Below are 22,200 nucleotides of genomic sequence, written 5' to 3' on the forward strand. Positions count from 1 at the left end.
AATAATTTCCTTTGTTTATGGACAGGGTGTACACACTGTATTCCAGGCCAGGTTCTAGGTAGCTGGCCAGGTGCCTGTCTCTTTCAGCACAACCCAGTGCTGTTCCCCTAAATAGAGAGTTTGGTCAGGTCAGTTGAAGCTAGAAGGGAAAGTCAGGCATGAGAGGCACACTGACTGGCATATTCAGAACTTGGCATATTCAGAAGTAAAACTATAGTTTTGGAAGTTTAGACATAACTGAAAGGCAGATGGAAGTAGATTTTTGGCCTGGGGTAGGTAGAGTCTGATGTACCTCTGATACAGGAGATTGCTGGAAAGCTCAACATTACACATCAAGATTGTGGGCCATTTATCCTGTGACAGTCCCTTTATCTCTGAAAAGATGGGCTTGATAAATTGTCACTGGTTTTCCAATAGCATGGAGCTTCCAGGCCCTTATAGCTTTATCTCCGAAGGTAATTTGTGCAGCTAGCACTTAACATTCTGAAAAATTATTATATCTTGGTTTTTGTCTAGAAAAATTATGTATACTTGCTACTTTGCAATATATATATATATTTTTTTGTGGTACACGGGCCTCTCACTGTTGTGGCCTCACCCGTTGCGGAGCACAGGCTCCGGACTCGCAGGCTCAGCGGCCATGGCTCATGGGCCCAGCCGCTCCGCGGCATGTGGGATCTTCCCGGACCGGGGCACGGACCTGTGTCCCCTGCATCGGCAGGCGGACCCTCAACCACTGTGCCACCAGGGAAGCCCTGCAATATTTAAAAAAAAATAAATTTATTTATTTTTGGCTGCGTTGGGTCTTTGTTGCTGTGCGCAGGCTTATTCTAGTTGCGGCGAGCGGGGGCTACTCTTCGATGCAGTGCGCAGGATTCTCTTTGTTGAGGAGCAGGGGCTGTAGACGCGCAGGCTTCAGTAGTTGTGGCTTGTGGGCTCTAGAGCACAGGCTTAGTAGTTGTGGTGCACGGGCTTAGTTGCTCTGTGGCATGTGGGATCTTCCCAGACCAGGGATCGAACCCATGTCTCCTGCATTGGCAGGTGGATTCTTAACCACTGAGCCACCAGGGAAGTCCAATATTTTTTTGAGATTAGGGAAAGCAAGCCTCCAAGTGTCCTTGATAAGAAAAGGAATGGACTCTCCTTTTAATTGGGTGTCATCACTCTCAATGGTTTAGGTTATAAAAGGGAGGGGAGATCACCCCTTCTGACTTTTGAAATTAAAAAACTTCACCAGAAAAGGGTAGGAAATCCATTTTAAATAATATCTGATTATTATTTATTAATATTGGAAATGGAAAGTAAAGAGTACTTATTAAAAAACCCTTGTTTCTTACTGTGTAAAAATCCAAGTCACTCTTTTATTAAAAACAATTCATCTTTTAGAAGATTAAGAGAAGGGAGTCTCACTTGATCTTTGGCAAAGTCTCTCATACCTCACTACCCAATATATGTCCTTGCCCTACAAAAGTAACTTAATACCTAGGAACCTAGAGAAATTATGTGCATAACATAATACAAAGTGGCCAGCGGGCACAGCTTTTATCTTGGAAAGACAAAGGACATGTGACAAAGCATAGTGTTACAAATGCTTTTCATTTCATTTATTTTTTTCTGTTTATAAAGATAATACATGCTCATAGCGGAGTATCTGGAAAATACTAAAAATTATAAAGAAACACTCAAAATTCCATCATTCACAAATATCCACTATTAACATTTTGGTGAATTTCCTTTTCATATATTTTTACATGACTGTGATTGTCTTGTATAAACGAATTTAAGATAAAAAATCATGAATCAAGAAATGCAACATACTTGCAATCTTTTTGCCAACATGGCTGAACTCTTTTAGCTTGTTGGTTATTGATGGACATATAACATCCTTTTCTAATTCATTATTTCTTATTCATTTTATTATTTTAAAATACGCTATTTTGTATCTGTAAAAGAATATACATAATCAATGTGTAGGTTATAAACCATTTAAGGAATGTCTGTGGACCCTCTGACAATCCAAGAACTAGAATTTATCAACAATTGGCATAATCTACGTGTTCCTCTCTTATCTCATCCCCTTCTTCTTCTGGCTACTGTTTAACCTAAATTAAAACAAATCAAACAAATGAAAACTTTAACCCATCAAATTGATTTTTTCATTGGTGCTAATAAAAAAACTCACTTTTTTGTTACTAAAGTTTCTACTACATATTTGTATTGAGTCAGTCACACAGCAAGGTAAACTGTTTTCTTTGTGATAGCTATAACCTGACCCTTACCTGCTTTACAAGGCTGCTTCCAGTACCAACTTCCCTCTTAAGTTCTTTTGTTCTTCAGAGTCCAAGGCCAGTGTCACAATACAAGCTTATGCTCCTATAGCTGATGCTTAGAAGAAAAAAGACCACTGTATTTTTTTTAGCATATATTTTATTTATTTATTTTTCACATCTTTATTGGAGTATAATTGCTTTACAATGGTGTTAGTTTCTGCTTCATAAGAAAGTGAATCAGCTATACATATACATATATCCCCATATCTCCTCCCTCTTGTGTCCCCCTCCCACCCTCCCTATCCACCTCACCACTGTATTTTTATCTTTTAAAAATTCATGATTTAGGAATGACGTTTAGGATTAAAAGAGGCATTTCATTAGTGTTAACGCTGACGATCAGGGCTTTTCTAAGAACTCAGAAAGTTTAAAAAGGCTTTAAAGGACTGGCAGAGTTCCTGCTGTGTAACTTAATAACTGAGTGATATTGCACAATTTATATATTCCCCCCGCCCTAGTTTTTTTTCTCATTTCTTAAATGGGATTAGCCAGTTTATCCACTTTATGGGATTTATGGGATTAGCAACAATTTACCCACTTTTTGTGAACTTCAGTAGTGTTTGGGAACGTATATTGTAGACGAAACTCCTATCCAAATGGTATTTAGAAAGAAAGAAAAATGACCTTGAATTACAGCGCGAGGGATGAGACTGTTGTAACTGTTTCTGTAACTAAGCACTGCAACATCTGAGACATGCTAAAGAAAGCTTTTGTTTGGCTCCAGAACGCCGGTCCGGTGAATTTGGAGGAAGGGGATTGAAGGCCTGAGCCTTCTTCCAGCCCTGAAACCATAATGTTTCTTTCAGTGACTGTTTTTAACTGCCCTGGTATACCCTGGTGTAATCCACTTTACTCCAAGGCAGCGTTACTCACTTTAAGGCACTAAGGCTCACCTAGCCCTTTTCCGGTTTACCGGGAAAACCGCCTCCGGGCCCAACCCTGGCTCCTCCCTCCACCCACAATGCACCTCTCTGTTCTATCTAGGTGGCTGTTCTGTCACGTGTCATCGACGGAGCGCGCTCCCGCTTGGCGCTTGCGTGGAGAGCGGCCCCCAACTGTTTTTCTCCGTGGCAGCGGCGACGAGCGGAAGTTCTTGGGAGCGCCAGTTCCGTCTGTGTGTTCGAGTGGACAAAATGGCGAAGATCGCGAAAACCCACGAAGGTAAGCGGTCTTTCCCTTGTTACCTAGGTTCTCCGCTGCCCAGCCTGCTAAGATTTTGTCTTCCTAGGTTTTTGCCTCTTCCTGTGGTTCCCTTTCTGGGGGCCCGAGCCCGCGCTTCGGGGCCCGCGTCGTCTGCTCGGCGCCAGCGGCGCAGGCCACTGCCCCGCGTAATGGCGTCCTACTCATACACCCCCGACAGGCGCTTTGTTCAGTGTTCGGGAGCTGCTGCTTCAGCGTTGCTTTTCTTCTCTGACCCGGGGGCCTCGTTAAACGGCTCGCTAAGGAAGATTCCTGGGCAAGGGAGCGGGGAAGAGCGCGTGGGAACAAAGTCTTCCTCGCCTCTTGGAACTGTCGTTGGCATAGTTTGTGCATGGGAGAGTCAGAAAAACACTGAAATACGGCATCCGCTTTCCGGGCAGCCTTCAGTCGAGTTTAGTCAGACTGAGGCCCATTACTCTTAACCTTGGTTAATCTGCATGTCTTAAGACGTACAAGATACTTATCTTGTTGTTTTTGTTGTTGTTGTTTGAAATGATTTGGGAATAAAATCTGGTAGTTTTTCCCTCCCTGGATCACTTTTAGTGTAATATGGGTCTTTTTCTTCCTCCAAAGAAAGCAAAGGTCTTTTTCTTTCCACCATATTATTGGTGGAAGAGAGAAAGGCACATTAATGGCCAAAGCATTTCAAGTAGTTGGTCGTTTTGTGGAATACAGAGTATGCATTAGGAAAATGTTGGGAATAGGCTGGCGTCCGCCGTCAGGGAGTATCCAGAAATGACAGGAAGTAGGGTCACTGTTGAGAAGAGATGAGGCATGGGAAGTTGGAGCTGCATTCCTTGATTTCTGACTTGGAATCTGAAATTTTCATCAAACACGAGCTTCCAAGAGTCAACTTTTATTTCACACATCGTTTCTAGGTTCCTGGCTCGGGGTTAGTCTGTGAGAGGTAATAAAGACTAAGGCCATCAAGTTTTACAGCCTAATGGGGAAACAGATATGTATACTTTTTCATTCTTATATGAGGCAAATGAATGCTTAAAAAAAAGCGTAAGCAACATGGTCTGGGAGCCTGGGTAACGAACGGAGTAATTAATTTATACTTAGGGCTGTTTCATAGAGGAGGTGAGGTGTCCTTGGTCTAAAAGGATCAATCGGTTTTAAATTAGGGGAGGACATTTGAGCCCGAGAGACCATCTTTGTACCTAGGCAGTGAGTCGTGAAAGATGTGTTTGAGTGGTTGGCTGTAGCAGGAAAAGAGAGTGCAAGGAGGGAAAAAGTAGATGCATCTCGAAATGTTGGTTGGGGCTATTGATAATTGTATCACCCATGGGAACTGAAGTCTAGCTTTCTGCAACTTAAGAAACAGGCTAATGAAGTGGCAATAACTTTAATATTTTTATTATTCTTGTTAGGTAGTTGGGATTTAAACACTGTTTTAACCCCGAAGTGTTTTTTAGGCATTTCTGTCTTTATAGACTATCTCAAACATACTTTTTGCAAGATAATTAGGAAAAGTAAAGATGTTGACTATTCTTGTTTATTCAAGAGTAGATTATTTATTTGGGGCATTTTGTGGCTTTGATTACTTGTTTATTGGTATCTTTATCATGAGATACTTTTGGATAAGAAAATCAAAGTTATGATTAGTTTTCCTGCGTTTTAGAAACCCAGTTGAAAGTTTCGGTCTACAGAAGATGGCAATTCATTTACCAAAATTGCTCTCTTATTTGGGATTGTGCTTCCTATCAATATGAATTAGCTGAGGCCATAAAGAAAGTATTGGAGCATTCAGTTTCACATCTGAATACCGTCTGTATACAAGATATTGTGCATCACTTAGGAGTATAATACAGTGGGATGAATGTTAGTGATGAATGTTACATAGTTCCTTGCTCCTTCCTCATGACATTTTCCTGGAGAACGCTAGTCCTTCAGGGTCCATCTCTGTTTTCACTTGTTAAGCCATCTCTGATAACCTGGAGCAGAATTAGTTTCTTGGTGTTTGTTTTTTGTGCTGCTACTACAGCACTCTATAAATCGTTATTACTTAGGATATTCTATTGTGTTAAGGTTTCCTCTTCCACTTTGAAGTTGTGTACAGAAAGTGTACTTTGGTATGGACAGTAGCTCGTGTGTGATGAGTGCTGAATATTTTATCAACACTTATTGAGAGATCAATTTATACCGTAAATATTAAGGGTGTCACAGAAAGGGGACACAAACTTGAACGATTGGGTAGGTTTGGATACATCTGTTTGGCTAAGATAGGTGGGAAGTAGGACTTATATTTTGGGAACCTCCTGAGCTCAGAGGAAGAAGTGTTAGGTTAGCATCAGATTAGGGAAGGCTTTGGACACTGAGCTAGGTTTCACTTTGGCCTTCGGATATCTACAGGATAAAGTGCCCTCCTCATTCTCCCAGGTAACAGATTACTTCTGTGATTTAGGAAAGTCATTGGTTGCAGAGTGAAGGATGACCTAAAGGGAGTAACTTTTTAGGTTATTGAAGCAGTTGAGAGGAGGTCTTGAATGTGGACCTCACTGGAGCAACATTTTGGGTTTTTTTTTTTTTTTTGGCTGTGCTGCTCGACTTGCGGGATCTTAGTTACCGCACCAGGGGTTGAAAACGGGCCACGTCAGTAAAGTGCCGAGTCCTAACCACTGGACTGCCAGAGAACTCCCTGGAGAAACTTTTTTAAATGTGTAATACTTGTTTAATTTTTGTCTTAGAGTTGTCTGTCATGTTGCCTTTTAAAATAAAGATTATATAATTTTTTCTTTCTAAATAATGTTGCTGGTAAAGACATTTCTTTGTTGTACCTTATAATTTATTGTTAAAGTAATGGCTGCATCAGTACTTTGTAATTGAGGCTTGTGAAGTAAGTAATGTTGTATTCAAACTGAAGTAGGTTATTGTTGTACCTTCCAATGTGGTTCTTTTCACAGACTATTACTTCCCATCATTGAACCAAACTGATAACTTTTGTTTTCTTGTTGTCATATTCCTTTCAAATATTTCTGTTAGGATCAAGCCTTAACATCCTCTTTAACCAACCCAGTTATTTTTTTATCCTGGGTCAGTGTGGCTTATGCTTTCCAGTGTTGAAATATAAAAAGAGCTGGACTTATTCAAGTCGAATATAATCCCTTTCTGCATGTTAAATTGTGTCAAGTGTATACAGTTATTAATGTGCATAATCTTGCCATCCAGCAGTTCTTCAGCTGTTGGTGATTTTGGCCCATGAGAGAATACACACTTTTCTGTTCAGAAAGGAAAATAGATGGATTATCCAAAAATCCCATATATTGGCTTGTTTTGCCACTATCCCTTGAATGGATTTTGGGGGGCATCACAAGGCTGAAAAAGTTTTCTCCCTTAGTCTCTGCTTGCAGAATGGCTTGGAATAATCAGTTGTTACTCTGAATCTTCTGAGATTTTTATTTTCCTGTGTCCAGAATAGTTACTGTTTTGGTTTTGTAGGTATTCAGGATGAATGTTGCTAGTCAAAATAAAAACAAAAAGAAATTGCTTAAAGATTTTGAAAAAAATTTTTCCTGTAGAATTATTTAAGAATTAATTTCATTGATATTAGTTAGGAATTAATCATTTAGGAACTGTTATCTGTAGTGTTTAGTAAAATAATTTACCGTTATAGTTAGTTGTCCTAGTGCGGTTTTGTTGAAGGAAAAGATTGAGAGTTGGTATACAGAATATACTTTCTATTTTTCTGGATGTCTTTTGGAAGTCTCATATTTGAGAAATCCTTGCTCACCACCTGCTTCTGATTGGTGGAGATCAGATGTCACTTATGGGCCAGACTGAAAGGTGTCAGTGAGTGATTAACATCCAAAGGCTGTGTCTGTGTAACACATAATGAATAGTAATTAGAACGTTGCAAATAATACAGATTAAAAATGAGGAATAAAGATGTATCAAGGAGGAGGAAGTGCTGCAAGCTGGACTTAGCAATGTGTGAGACATAGAAGAAAGAAAAGGAACAGAAAGGGAAACCAGTAGAACAGAATTGGTGGGGAGCAGTTAAACAGGTGTATCAGATGTGACCAGTGGTGGTTTATCTCAGAGTTTGATATTTAGGTCTTAGTTTAAAATACAAACAGTAGGTTAGATGTTGCCCATCTTTTAAAAGACCCCTAGTTCCAGCAGTACTGTCTTTTGCTGTCAAACTCAATTCCCAGATAAAACATTTGATGTATTTATGTCAGAAAAATGTCTATAATTTTAAATTTTAAGTTATCACATTTTTTGGATTATAAAAGCAACACAGTAATTTTTAAGTAAATGAAAAATGAAAATTTATTTATTGAATGAATTGAGATTTCAGATGGGCCAGTTCATAAATTTATTCATTAATTCACACTGTTAATTTCTATCTCCTAGGGAAGGATTTGTTCACTGATAGTTGAAAATATTCCTAGGATCAGAATTCCTCTCCAAAAAGAGGGGTTTCAATTGAATAATAACATTTATTTTTTGTAGATCATTGGAGCAAATTTAGTTTCGAAGCAAATCCAAGATGTATCATTGTATCCATACATTTTTCAGTGTGTATCTCTAAAATGTCAGGACTTTAAAAAATACCATTGTTGGGAGTTCCCTGGTGGTCTAGTGGTTAAAATTCGGTGCTTTTGCTGCCGTGGCCCGGGTTCAGTCCCTGGTCGGGGAACTGAGATCCCACAAGCTGTGCGGCGTGGCCAAATAAGAAAAAAAAATACCATTATTGCACCTAAAATTAATATAATAAAATATCCATTAGTGTTGGGAATCAAGTTCCAAATAAAGTTCATACATTGTGATTAGTCTTAAATCTTTGTTCCTCCATCTCTTTTTCTTTTTTCTTGCCATTAACTTGTTGCAGTATCTTTGTCCTGTAGAGTTTCCCACAGTCTAGAGGGAAAAGAGAAGATGGCAATACAAACACTCAACTTTCTCTTAGACTCTCCCACCACTACTGCTGCAGTCAAGGTGTCAGTAGGCCCACAAGCAAGGGAAGCTCCAAGAATATTATTGGGTTTTGAAGTGAGCACAGTTCTGAAATCATACTTCAGGTTTAGGTTGGACTAGCCGTGGCAAGGAGCTCTAACAAAGAACTTGCAAACTCAGGTGCCCGTCCCACTATAATTTTAATGGCAATGAATATACTCTCAAAATTTTCTAATAAGCTTAACTGCTACCTGAAATAGTTTTTTGTGTGTGTGTCATTTTTTTTTTTTTTTGTACTCCCAGTGATAGACATGCCTTAAAATAGGAATACCAACTTAAGAAAAACCCCATTCTTGACTGTTTACCCTCAAGGATCCTCCTTAAGTGAGGCTCTTTCAGGCTCTTTGGTAAATACAAATCTAATACTTAACTAGTGCTTCGATTTCTTGTCTAAGACTTTTTTTTTTTAACCACTTCCAGACTATACCAACTCTGGGGATTTGAAGGACTATGCATAATTTTAATTTTAGGATTCCAAATCTGCTGTCAAGATAAGGAATCCCTGCTTTCTCTTTAAGTGTTCAGCATTAGTAACCAAGAGTCCTACCATAGAAGCCTCCTTCCCCCTCAGTAGACTTTACTGAAGATGGGGGTAGGGTTGGGTAGAGAACAGAAGTGAGGCTTTCATTCAGATAATCAGATAATTTAGAAATCCATATTAGATGTTTTTATCTTCTGTTACCCTTTCTTTAACACCATAAAACTGTGGGATTTTATAATTTCACTTACCCCAGCTTTTCTTCATTTTACTTGTTCTCTTAATTCCTCTTCTCCATTTCATTTCTCAAAATTCTTCTGTTGTACAGAATAATTAAGTTCTCCTCTGTCCTTAAACTTGCTTAAGTAAACCAAGAGTTTGTGATAAAATGAAACAAATACTTGTTATAAGACCCGGCAATCCTGCTCATAGGTATTTACCCAAGTGGTATTAAAACCTGTGTTCACACAAAAACCTGTACACTGATGTTTACAGCAGCTTCTACAAACTCAAACAACTTGAATCCCCATAGAGAATGGGTAAACATGCTGTAGTACTATGGAATGCTACTTGGTAATAAAAAAGCACAAACTTGATGCCCACAACATGAAGACTGGAATATTTATGGGTTTGGTTGGATTAGAGTGCCAGCTCTTGGCAATCATATGTGTGGCCACTAGGAGGTCCTAGTCTCTGGTGTTTAGCAGACACTTCATTTTTTTTATTTTCACATCTGAATGTCTTGAATTACAGAGATTCTAAATTGGAAAGGGATTAGGTAGGAACAGAGATTAGCATAAACATTTCCTTCTTTGTTTGCCTCCTCAAGTCTTTTATTTAAAATTTTTTTTTTCTTTTTCTTTGGCTGTGTTGGGTCTTCGTTGCTGTGTGCGGGCTTTCTCTAGTTGCAGCGAGTGGGGGCTACTCTTCGTTGTGGTGGCTTCTCTTCTTTTTGTTGCGGAGCACGGGCTCTAGGCACTCGAGCTTCAGTAGTTGTGGCACTTGGGCTCAGTAGTTGTGGCTTGTAGGCTTTAGAGCGCAGGCTCAGTAGTTGTGGCGCACGGGCTTAGTTGCTCCGTGGCATGTGGGATCTTCCCGGACCAGGGCTCAAACCCGTGTCCCTTGCACTGGCAGGGGGATTCTTAACCACTGTGCCACCAGGGAAGTCCAAGTCTTTTATTTAATATTTCAGACCTCTGGTTATTCTTTTGAATATATTCCACCTCATTTTTTTTTCATACTTGGTAACAAGTCCTATGCATTCATCGTTTGCTGTCAGAAATTATCTATTTGATTATTTTTAGTTCGTATTTTAAGAAAGTACAGGAATACCTGCATACCAGTAGCTGTAATTTAGTGTTAGCTTTGAAAGTAAGGAGTTAAAGACAACTTTTTTCTCTTTCCCAGTTTTTTATAAACCCTTGCTGGGGAGAAAAATTACTTTTGATGACTTCTACAGATTGAAAATTACATTTTTATTATGAAATATAATACAGGGAAGTGTAGGAAAAAATGTTATGAACATAGTGTATGTAACCCATTGCCCAGCTTTACCAATTCTTTTTTTTTTTTTTTTCCCCCGGTACGCGGGCCTCTCACTGTTGTGGCCTCTCCCGTTGCGGAGCACAGGCTCCGGACGCGCAGGCTCAGCGGCCATGGCTCATGGGCCTAGCCGCTCCGCAGCATGTGGGATGTTCCCGGACCGGGGCACGAACCCATGTCCCCTGCATCGGTAGGCAGACTCTCAACCACTGCGCCACCAGGGAAGCCCCGCCAATTCCTAATATTTTGCTGTATTCCACAAATTTTATTTATTTTGGAAACAAAACAAAGTTACCTTATTTGTGAACATATTGATACATTTGTTTGCTCATAAATATTTGATTGTATTATGTTTGGTATTGGCACAAGTTTTATTAAGAAATAATTACAGGGTTTTTCTAGTTTTTAATTCTGTTACTTGTATAACTGCTGAGTTTTGTGAAATCTTTTGTAATTTTGTGGATAACACGATTTTTGTAAATGTGCTGCAGTTGACAATGCAAAACAAAATCCACTAGCTTTTTGGACTTTAATCCATACAGATAACGATACAGAAATAGTAACTGGTTGAACTATATACATAACCTGTTGAAATTTAGTAATGAACCTCACCCTCAGAATTTAACCATGAACAGCTGCCTAGCCCCATTTGATTCAATAAGTATCCAGTCACAGTTCATACAGGCTTCATACAAATGCTAATTCAATATTTGTGTACCTTTGTAAGAAAACTGTTGCTAATCAGTAAGGACATAAAATCAGTAGGTAAAATTCAGTAGATGAAAGTAGTTTCTGAATAAATATATAATCCAAAAAAGGATAATAGCTGGTGAAAACTTAAAATGGAAAAGTTCTTTAGAAGGAAAATAAAACTGTCTGTGATGTTAGTGGGGCAGCACGCTGCACAATGATAGGTGTGGTGTGATGCAATTTTTATGAAACAGTGCCCCTTCCTGGTTTTTTAGTTGTATATGACCTAGAAGAAAGTATAAAATTGGTGATTTTGGTGAGAGTGGGCTGGGGCTGGAAATGAAGGGATGATGGGCTAGGTATGAGTTTCCTGGGGGGTGTTTATTAGTAATGTGGGAGCCTGGGCTCATACATTGGAGGTTCTGATTTAGTGTGTCTGAGTCTTAGGAGTCTGTCCTTGTAACAGGTGCCCCAGGTGATTTCGATGTAAGTGGTCAGTAGACCACACTGATGCTGTAGAGGGGAGATGGCATACTATTTGGCTGGCCTGATTGACCCGTTTATGTTTCTTGCCTGGATCCTGATGGCGGTAGCATTTGTGGTTCTTTAAAAGAACCTATTTACTTAAAAGTGGTACATGTACCTAGTGGTTGGGGTAAGAAAAAAAAAGCCTCAAACATTGCTGAAGTGGAAATGCTCAAAATAGGAAAAAATGAAGGGTAGATCTCCACTTACCCTTTAGCCAATCTACTAATCCCTGAGAGGTTTCTTTGTATTATACCAGGGGAAAAAGTGTTCCTAGGGGGTGAGGGAAGGGAGCAAATATGGGTTAAAACATATTTATAAATACTTAAAACAGAAGCAGCAGTAGAGAGAATAGTAAAATGAATCAGCTAGCTCAAATGAGGATATTTCTGTTTGTGATTAATCGTGGTGGAGGCCCCTGGCTGCCTGTGCTGCTGTAACAGTTTGGAGGGGAGAAATGCAGGAAAAATGCGTGGTGATGGCGGTGCTATGACACACTATAAAAATTTTGAGATGTGTTTACAAACTGGGACTGCTAATTTCAGTATTAACCCTACTGCATTATATCGAGTTTCTGAGACTTGCTCCCACAAGCTGTGTCTCAGACTAGATAATGTTATTACATTTTCTACTTTAAACCACACCCCATCTTGAGGAACTAGTGAAGGTTTTCTCCCTTAGCTGGGGGAGGGGGTTGGGCATTTGTGCCACTTGAATTTTTTCCTTTTGGTCCTTGCAAACTAGTATATGAGCTTTTAAAAGCTTTTTAAATGACTTAATTCAGTTGAAGGTAATGAGCTAGCACAAGCTAGCACAAATTGAAGCATCTATTTGTTAGGCCACAGATCAGTGGCAGTAGAAACTCTTTTTCTTTACACATGTATATGTTATTCATATTATTAAAATGAAACATTAGTTTGTAATTTAAAGTTATCTGTTGTCTGGAAAGACTTTAAAAAAGGTTGGAAGACTAGTCTGTATTCAAAGGAGACTGAAGAGACATGACAACTAAATGCAATGTGTGGTTCTTGATAGGATCATGGATTGAAGAAGGGACCATCTATAAAGGATGTTACTAGGACCATTGGGGAGATATGAAACTGGATTGTATTTTAGATGATGTCATATCTAGGTTTACTTTCTTGAGCATGTTAATACCGTTGTGGTTATGTAGGAGAATGTTCTAGATCTGGAAATACATGCTGAAATATTAGGGGTTTTAAATGGTTTAGAAAAGTTGCGTGTACACACACGTATTTGTTTTATGTCTTATATACATAAACAGTTGATGAATGTAAGTGAAGAGTATGGGTGTTCATTGTACTGCTTTAATTTTTTTTTCAGTCTTGAAAAATTAAAAAAGCAGTTGAAAAGAGTTGATACTTCATTCACCACATTTGCATCTTTTTTTTTTTTGGCTGCTTTGGGTCTTCATTGCTGTGCATGGGCTTTCTCTAGTTGCGGCGAGCGGGGCCTATTCTTTGTTGCAGTGTGCAGGCTTCTCGTTGCAGCACATGGGCTCTAGGCGTGCGGGCTTCAGTAGTTGCAGCACACGGGCTCAGTAGTTGTGGCTCCCAGGCTCCAGAGCTCAGGCTCAGCAGTCATGGCTCACGGGCTTAGTTGCTCCGCAGCATGTGGGATCTTCCCGGACCAGGGGTCGAACCCGTGCATTGCAGGCAGATTCTTAACCACTGCGCCACCAGGGAAGTCAACCATGTTCATCTTCTGAATGTCAGACCTATGGCTAGACATGGTGTTTGGGGAGTGAGACATGGCAAGAGTTAATTCAGTCATTGAATGCTTAAGTGTTTCATGCTCATTATGTCCTTCAGTCCTTAAAACAAAACTTTGTTGTAGGAAACTGAGATACATAGGTTAAATAATGTATTAATTAGCAGAGAAAGAGCCTTTGAAGCCATACATTTTGAGTCTAAAGCTCAGACTCTTATTAATCATAGATCTAATGTGATGGTGCTTGCAGCCAAACTATGTAGGGCTCTGTATTACGTGTTTAAGAATTTAGACTTTATCCTTTATTGTTTTGCTGTTGAAGATGTTTAGGACATCACCTAGGAGCTTGTTAGGAATGCAGAAACTTGGGTCTGATATGATATATAGGCCTACTGCATTGTAACAAAATCAGAACGTGTAGATGATTTGTTGCACGTTTAGGTTTGCGGACCACTCTCCACAGTACTGTTTTTACCTTTCTGGTATTGTTGAGTTTAAATAATCTTGAGTGTTGTTCTTGGTCCCTTAATCAACATTAACAGTATTATTTTTTCAAGCAGGAAAAGGTTAGAATTCAGCGCTAGTTTAATAAACTTTGGTAACCCATTCTTAAGGTGAGAGTAACTTATAGTTGGTGAAATAGTAAGCATCTCCTCTGTGTGCGTAAGTATTGTCTGTTGGGTGGAGATGTATTAAATTTATTAAAAATCAGTACTTTGTATAGTTACTCCAACCCCTTATGGAATGATTGTTTTGAAGTTTCTGTATTTAGAAGAGTTTTTGATAATACTCAGTAGAAAAATGCATTGTGTTGAGTGCTCTTTGGAAAGTGAGTTTAAGAAGATTTTATTAATTTTGTTATAGATATTGAAGCACAGATTCGAGAAATTCAAGGCAAGAAGGCAGCTCTTGATGAAGCTCAAGGAGTGGGCCTTGATTCTACAGGTTATTATGACCAGGAAATTTATGGTGGAAGTGACAGCAGGTTTGCTGGATACGTGACATCTATTGCTGCAACTGAACTTGAAGATGTAAGTTACAAAGTATATAAACAGTCCAAGCACTATTTTGAAGGAGAGCAAGAAATATAAAGGAATCTTCTGTTTTGAGTCATCTGGTTTAACCTGGGGAGACATCTTGGAGATTGGGAGATCTTCCTTTGGGAGAATAAAACTGTCGAAAGTGTCCTTCTCTTGTAAGAAACTTCTGGAAGTGCTCAGTTCTGAATCTTTATGTTAAAACTAGTTTATCCAGCAAAGCACCTGGAAATCATTAACCATTGTAAAGTAAATCCTTATTGTTACCTACTGAGCTCTATCTAGAGTAGCCCAGTGAGAAGTGACTTCATTTTAAACAGCCGTCTGTGCTTGTGACTTTTGATTTCTGACTTGTTTCCAAAAAACTTGGTGCTGTTTTTTCCCCCCATTGGCATCTTAACATGAGTGGACTCTTTCTTGTTACTCATATTAATGGGCTTTTCATGCCTAATTTAGCTACCCTGAAGGGGGGCTGCCTCTCATTCTGAAATACATCTCTTAAAGTGTTTTCATATATTCCACACAGCTTATATTTTGTCACACCATTTCAAACATCCAAATTTGGTGAAATAGCTGATCATTTTCGTGTGGTTCAGTAATCTATGTACAGAGATTATGAAACTTGTTATTTTTATGAAATTCAAGCCATATTTAATTTTATGGTTAGAACTTTTTTTTTTTTTTAAGAAAAATTTTAAAGTTCCAAAGGCAAAATTTCTAGAAGCTGATCAGGCTTATATTTGCATTATTGTACCTTAATGGTAAGAGGCAGTGATGGCTCTGTGTTCCAGAAGCTGAGCGGGAAGTTGTCATTTCATTTTTGAATAAAATTAATGAGGTGTTAAGATCTTCTTGAGATCTATCCATTGTTGCACTTCTTACCTTAGTAAAATAATAATATAACATTGTTCTGTTTAAATGTACTATTAGGGAAATAAATACATTTAAAATTAATTACATTTTACTTGTTTCTGTGGTTAAATCATGTTTTTTTAAAAAAGTTAAAAAGACAAGGAAACTGGAGAGTTCTAAATAAGCTGTTTGTAGTTTCCAAATTTGAAAACAAATTTCATCATGCGCTCTGTGAGATGAAATGCTCAGGTTTTTCTAGTCCATACCTACTTTATTTACAGAAAGGATTCCTTGTTTAGTATTTTTAAAAGAGTATAGAGAACTAAATTTCTTTATTAGCTTTTTGAGTTGAAAGGAAAACCTAAGTGTGTTAACAAGTTTCATCACGTTGTCTTTTGATTTCATATTGAATCTTTGTGTGTTCTTTCTAATTTTTAAGTTCTGACGGTTTTGTTTGTGGCTTTCTGGGGGCATTCGTTGCAGGATGACGATGACTACTCCTCATCTACAAGTTTGCTTGGTCAGAAGAAGCCAGGATATCATGCCCCTGTGGCATTGCTTAATGATATACCACAGTCAACAGAACAGGTGACTTTTTTTTTTTAAGTTAAAACCAGAGTTTATTCAGCTAAAGAAAACTGAACGTCTCAATTCCAATGCAAAGTCACATATTTTAGGAATCAAGTTATTATAGTGTTCTGAGAAGAGTTGATTTGGGAGAATTAGAAATAGTAGTTTATTTCAAAAAGGTGATCATTTCATGAAGGATTGAACTATGGAAATTGTCTCATTTCCATATGCCTTATTTTTTCACATTAGCATTTATCTGAAAAATGATACATAACATTAAGTATTTATTAAACATTTTTACATGTTTTATAATGTTCTGATTTTTGTTTGTGACATTCTCTTTGGTTATTTGATAAGTGAGTGTTAAGTGAGACATACCTCTTTTCAGTATGATCCATTTGCTGAGCACCGACCTCCGAAGATTGCAGATCGGGAAGATGAATACAAAAAGCACAGGCGGACCATGATAATTTCCCCAGAGCGTCTTGATCCTTTTGCAGATGGTAATTCTTTCCCACTTTTCTATAAGTATTCAGAAATTTACTTGTGTTAAGTTGTCTTTAGCCCTTTGATTTTTTTTGGCATGCTTATGAATTTGCTTTTCTTTTTAAAAATCCCCCTTATAGATTTGTATAGATTTGGTTGAAGTCACAGATGCCATATTCTTCATCTTTATAATGCCAGTTTTCTTTCCAGGTAGAAGGACAAGAAACTAATGAGCCAATGCCATAGAAACGCAAAGGGTTAAAGGTTTTTCTTTTACTTTTGTTTTGGGTACGCTTTCTTTACTTTGAACAAATGTGTTTTTCTGCTCAAAATACTTTCAAATTATTGAAAGTTTTCATTCCAAGTCTTAGATTTTTAGGATTGTTACTTTTGAGAAACTGTTTCCACATTAGAGCTCCCCTCATATTGCTCTAAATATAGTTTAGTAAATGCACCTACTTTGCTCTAAGCATACTTAAAGTTAAAACAAAAGTATGTATACAAAGACTTTGATATTTTTAATAGCTGGAGTCTGTTTTGCTAATTTTAGTGTGCAGGTCAGCACAAGGGGCATAGTGAGCCTGATGGAAGCTTTCCTCAGGTGAGTGAGTTTCAAGATCAAAGTTAGGTGCCTGTTTCTTAAAATTAGATTCTGCTGCAGGTTTACAAATTAGACTTTCAGCCTGCATGAATTAGTAGGGATATTCTTTTTTTTACTTGCATAATTGTAATTGATTTAAACATGTATGTCAGAATTCACAGGCCCATACTAACTGTCCTTAATTTCTTTCCTACAGCAGTACTGCTATATGCCAGTCCTGTCTGCATTCTTAAGGGTGCAGTTCAACACATCCTCTCTAGATTATGGTGAAAAAGTATTCCAAAGGAAGTCTTATCAGAGATAGTGTCAGAAAGAATGACACTACCAATTGGGCATGATCTTCAGCATAGGAAATGTCTTAGACCTTTATTAGTTTTTCCTAAATTGTGATGCTATACTACTTGTATAGCTAATTATCACATTTCTAAAACGTAGTGTGCCTCTGTGAATCTTGTTATATATTGTTTGGGCTTCTTTAAGATATTTTGAAGTTTGAAAAGCAAATACTGAAACTTTAACCAAGAGACTAACACATCTCTTTGTACACCACTTTTCTTCTGTATGCATCATAATAACTGGTAGAAGTAATATATTTCAAGTAATATGTTTCCAGTTGTTATTTATACTTTCTAAGAAAATAAAAATATGTTTCTGGGTCAACAAAAAGTAAAAATCATGAAGCCCTTTTTAGTAACATGACATCAGAATAAGAGGTATATTTTTAAAAATCAGATTTTCTAAACTGTAACTGTTTTAGAACATTGTATGAAGAACTTATCTAGTCATAGTTACTTATAGTCAGGATTTTAACAGCTTGCAACAGGTAATGTTTTGAATATAAATATCTTTCCAAAGTGTTACTAATGGTAAAGAGATAATTTTCTAGGCTTCTATTCTGCTGCTTGAAGTCAGAACTGCTGATGGAGACAAAGGCACGAAAGTGTACGTATTCCGGATTAGCAACCCAGGAACCCATCACTTCTGAAGACTCTAAACTGTGCTGTCATTTTGTTTTTATATGCATTAAAATATTTGTTTTAAACTGCTGTAGATATGTTTGTGTTCAAACAGGTTAAATTGATCAGCAAACTCAATAAAAAGTAAGATGTGTAATTATTAAAGTTTTCCATCAAAAAATAAATTAAATGATTATGGAATAATGTAATATTAGAGCAGGGCAGATAAATCAGTTGAACCTAATTATCTTTTATTTATTGTACTCTTGTACTGTTGCTGTTCTTTTCTGCAGGAGGGAAGACCCCTGATCCTAAAATGAATGCTAGGACTTACATGGATGTAATGCGAGAACAACATTTAACTAAAGAAGAGGTCTGTGAACCTGCTTTTTATTTTAATGGTGTTGAAAGTATGTAAAGAAAGTTGAGATTAAGAGACTTTGTTTCCTTTTTATTTGCTGCACAAGTAATATTTTAACATTATTAATAAAAATTAAGTTGAGAAAGAACCTTATTCAAAATTCTAACATCTCCCAAATTAAGCTTTTCATATTTCTATACTACCCTTTTCTAGTGCCTGGCCCCTTGGCCACATGTATATGCATATATATCTTACAGTGGATATATCTGGGGGTGGATTGATGGTGTGTGCCTGAAGTCTGTGTAAGGGAAAAGTCAAAGAGTAAAATCATTTTTTGAAAAGCCTCTAATTCTTCCATAAAATTTAGTTTGAATATGGGTGGAGAATTCTAACGAATTCCTGCTGGCCTGCAGAGATTGCTGTGTTTTGTTTTAATAGTTAATCTTCATAACTTTATTATAAATATATAATAGATTTGTTTGTTGGATGAATTAAATGCGGTAATGGAACTCTACTTTAAAATCATAGGCTAAATGTATTTTTTGTGACTATATTATATATAATATTTCATAGTTATAACAAAATTTTGAAAATTTCACTTTTATTACTTTTCTAACTTATTACATAGTCTTAATTACTATTATATGAGTTTTAGGTAAAACTTTTTCATTGGAACCATTTTGGTTCACTACCATTGACTGAAGATTTTACTTCATTAACTGTTATATAAAGCAGTGCACTCTATGTAATAAATTCTGTATTTGCTCATCTGTTGTGCAGAAAGACAGTATATAAAACTTGAAAATACAGGAAAGAGGGAAAATAAGGAATGGGTCTACCAGTAGCATAGAAAGGAGAATGAGTGAAAAATAAAATGGCATTATATAGAAATGACTCTACTAATGATATAAAAATATATTGAAAGTGTTTTAAAAGATGCTCACTGTTTATTCAAATATTTTTCAGAGAGAAATTAGGCAACAGCTAGCAGAAAAAGCTAAAGCTGGAGAACTAAAAGTCGTCAATGGAGCAGCAGCATCCCAGCCTCCCTCAAAACGAAAACGGCGCTGGGATCAAACAGCTGATCAGACTCCTGGTGCCACTCCAAAAAAGCTATCAAGTTGGGATCAAGCAGAGGTAATTTCTTTTTTTAGTTTTTTATTATTACTATTTTAAATTTATTTTTCCCATGGAATATGTTAGTCTGCTTTTGTTGACACAACAAGATAACCACAGACTGGGTAGCTTAAACAGGAGACATTTTCTCACAGTTCTGGATCAAGGTGCCAACAGGGTTAGTGTGTGGTGAGAGCTCTCTTCCTGGCTTGCACACATCTGCCTTCTTGCTGTGTCCTCAAGAGACCTTTGCACACACACATGGAAAGAGCGAGGGAGCTCTGGTGTCTCTTTTCCTATAAGGACACCAGTCCTATCAGATTCATGTCCAACCTTGTGACCTCATTTAGCCTCATTACCTCACTAAAGGCCCAGTCTCCAAGTACAGTTTCAGTGAGGATAAGGGCTTCGACGTGACTTTTGGTGGAGACATACTTCAGTTCATAACATGGGGTAAAGGAATTTTCCTTTTGGAATATTAATTATAGATATGTAAGTATGTCACGTTATATGGAGGTTGAGTATAACAGTGGTCTTCCTCATTTTTTAGATGGATAATTTAAGTCTCTGACCATAGGTGTCAGATACATAACGCTACTGCGTTTCCTTCGTCAGTTGATTTTCCTAGAAACTTTTTTTTGGTGGTAAAATGTATATAAAATTTGCCGTTTTTAACCATTTGTAAGTGTACAATTCGGTGGTATTGATGACACTGTGCGTCAAGCACCACCATGATTTATTTTCAAAACTTTTTCATCACTTCAAGGAAACTGTGATCATTAAGCAATAACTCTGTCCCGCTCCCCTTCAGATGACTTCTTTATGCTCTGTGAAACCTGTAGTACCTCCTTAGCTGCTGCTTTTCTAGTTTATGACTTTGCTTTGTATTTCCCTCTCACCCCAAATAAGAACAATTAAAAAGAAAAAAGTGTACATATTCCCACTGTGAAATCTACTAGTATGCCTGTATATGTTCTCCTCTACTTTGTTTTTCCTTCTCTTATAATATGAACTATTGGTACAGGTTGACCATCTAAAGCTAACCCATCTGCTTATGTGCCATTTCCCATCTCTTATTACTCAAGGACTCTCATGTAACATCAGTAACATCAGAAGATAAACAAAATTGATAAACCATTAGCCAGACTCATCAAGAAAAAAAGGGAGAAGACTCAAATCAATAGAATTAGAAATGAAAAAGGAGAGGTAACAACTGACCTGCAGAAATACAAAAGATCATGAGAGATTACTACAAGCAACTCTATGCCAATAAAATGGACAACCTGGAAGAAATGGACAAGTTCTTAGAAAAGCACAACCTGCCAAGACTGAATCAGGAAGAAGTAGAAAATATGAACAGACCAATCACAAGCACTGAAATTGAAACTGTGATTAAAAATCTTCCAACAAACAAAAGCCCAGGACCAGATGGCTTCACAGGCGAATTCTATCAAACATTTAGAGAAGAGCTAACACCTATCCTTCTCAAACTCTTCCAAAATATAGCAGAGGGAGGAACACTCCCAAACTCATTCTACGAGGCCACCATCACCTTGATACCAAAACCAGACAAGGATGTCACAAAGAAAGAAAACTACAGGCCAATATCACTGATGAACATAGATGCAAAAATCCTCAACAGAATATTATCCAACAGCACATTAAAAGGATCATACACCATGATCAAGTGGGGTTTATTCCAGGAATGCAAGGATTATTCAGTATACGCAGATCAATCAACGTGATACACCATATTAACAAACTGAAGGAGAAAAACCCTATGATCATCTCAATAGATGCAGAGAAAGCTTTCGACAAAATTCAACACCCATTTATGATAAAAACCCTGCAGAAAGTAGGCATAGAGGGAACTTACCTCAACATAATAAAGGCCATATATGACAGACCCACAGCCAACATCGTCCTCGATGGTGAAAAACTGAAAGCATTTCCACTAAGATCAGGAACAAGACAAGGTTGCCCAGTCTCACCGCTCTTATTCAACATAGTTTTGGAAGTTTTAGCCACAGCAATCAGAGAAGAAAAGGAAATAAAAGGAATCCAAATCGGAAAAGAAGTAGTAAAGCTGTCACTGTTTGCAGATGACATGATATTATAGATAGAGAATTCTTAAGATGCTACCAGAAAACTACTAGAGCTAATCAGTGAATTTGGTAAAGTAGCAGGATACAAAATTAATGCACAGAAATCTCTGGCATTCCTATACACTGATGATGAAAAATCTGAAAGTGAAATAAAGAAAACATTCCCATTTACCATTGCAACAAAAAGAGTAAAATATCTAGGAATAAACCTACCTAAGGAGACACAAGACCTGTATGCAGAAAATTATAAGACACTGATGAAGGAAATTAAAGATGATACAAATAGATGGAGAGATATACCATGTTCCTGGATTGGAAGAATCAATATTGTGAAAATGACTCTACTACCCACAGCAATCTACAGATTCAATGCAATCCCTATCAAACTACCACTGGCATTTTTCACAGAACTAGAACAAAAAATTTCACAATTTGTATGGAAACACAAAAGACCCCGAATAGCCAAAGCAATCTTGAGAACGAAAAACGGAGCTGGAGGAATCAGGCTCCCTGACTTCAGACTACTACAAAGCTACAGTAATCAAGACAGTATGGTACTGGCACAAAAACAGAAAGATAGATCAATGGAACAGGATAGAAAGCCCAGAGATAAGCCCACGCACATATGGTCGCCTTATCTTTGATAAAGGAGGCAGGA

The 22,200-nt window shown here is 37.6% G+C and overlaps 1 protein-coding gene across 3 annotated transcripts in view; it reads left to right on the plus strand.

The window, feature by feature from the left end:
* SF3B1 (splicing factor 3b subunit 1) overlaps nucleotides 1-22,200 on the plus strand; it is a 63,186-nt gene that overhangs the window by 21,345 nt on the left and 19,641 nt on the right. Inside the window, exons 2-8 of one of the 3 annotated variants that reach the window (XM_082630242.1) lie at nucleotides 3,315-3,491; nucleotides 14,323-14,489; nucleotides 15,831-15,935; nucleotides 16,306-16,420; nucleotides 18,254-18,333; nucleotides 19,288-19,458; nucleotides 20,523-20,823. In XM_082630242.1, the coding sequence (XP_082486368.1) occupies nucleotides 3,464-3,491; nucleotides 14,323-14,489; nucleotides 15,831-15,935; nucleotides 16,306-16,420; nucleotides 18,254-18,333; nucleotides 19,288-19,458; nucleotides 20,523-20,567 (711 nt within the window). In that variant the 5' untranslated portion in view covers nucleotides 3,315-3,463 and the 3' untranslated portion in view covers nucleotides 20,568-20,823. The other 2 variants (XM_082630240.1, XM_082630241.1) reach the window with 2 other exon arrangements.

This window comes from Mesoplodon mirus (genome assembly GCF_964341445.2).
Source record: "Mesoplodon mirus genome assembly, chromosome: 8".
Lineage (NCBI taxonomy): Eukaryota > Metazoa > Chordata > Mammalia > Artiodactyla > Ziphiidae > Mesoplodon > Mesoplodon mirus.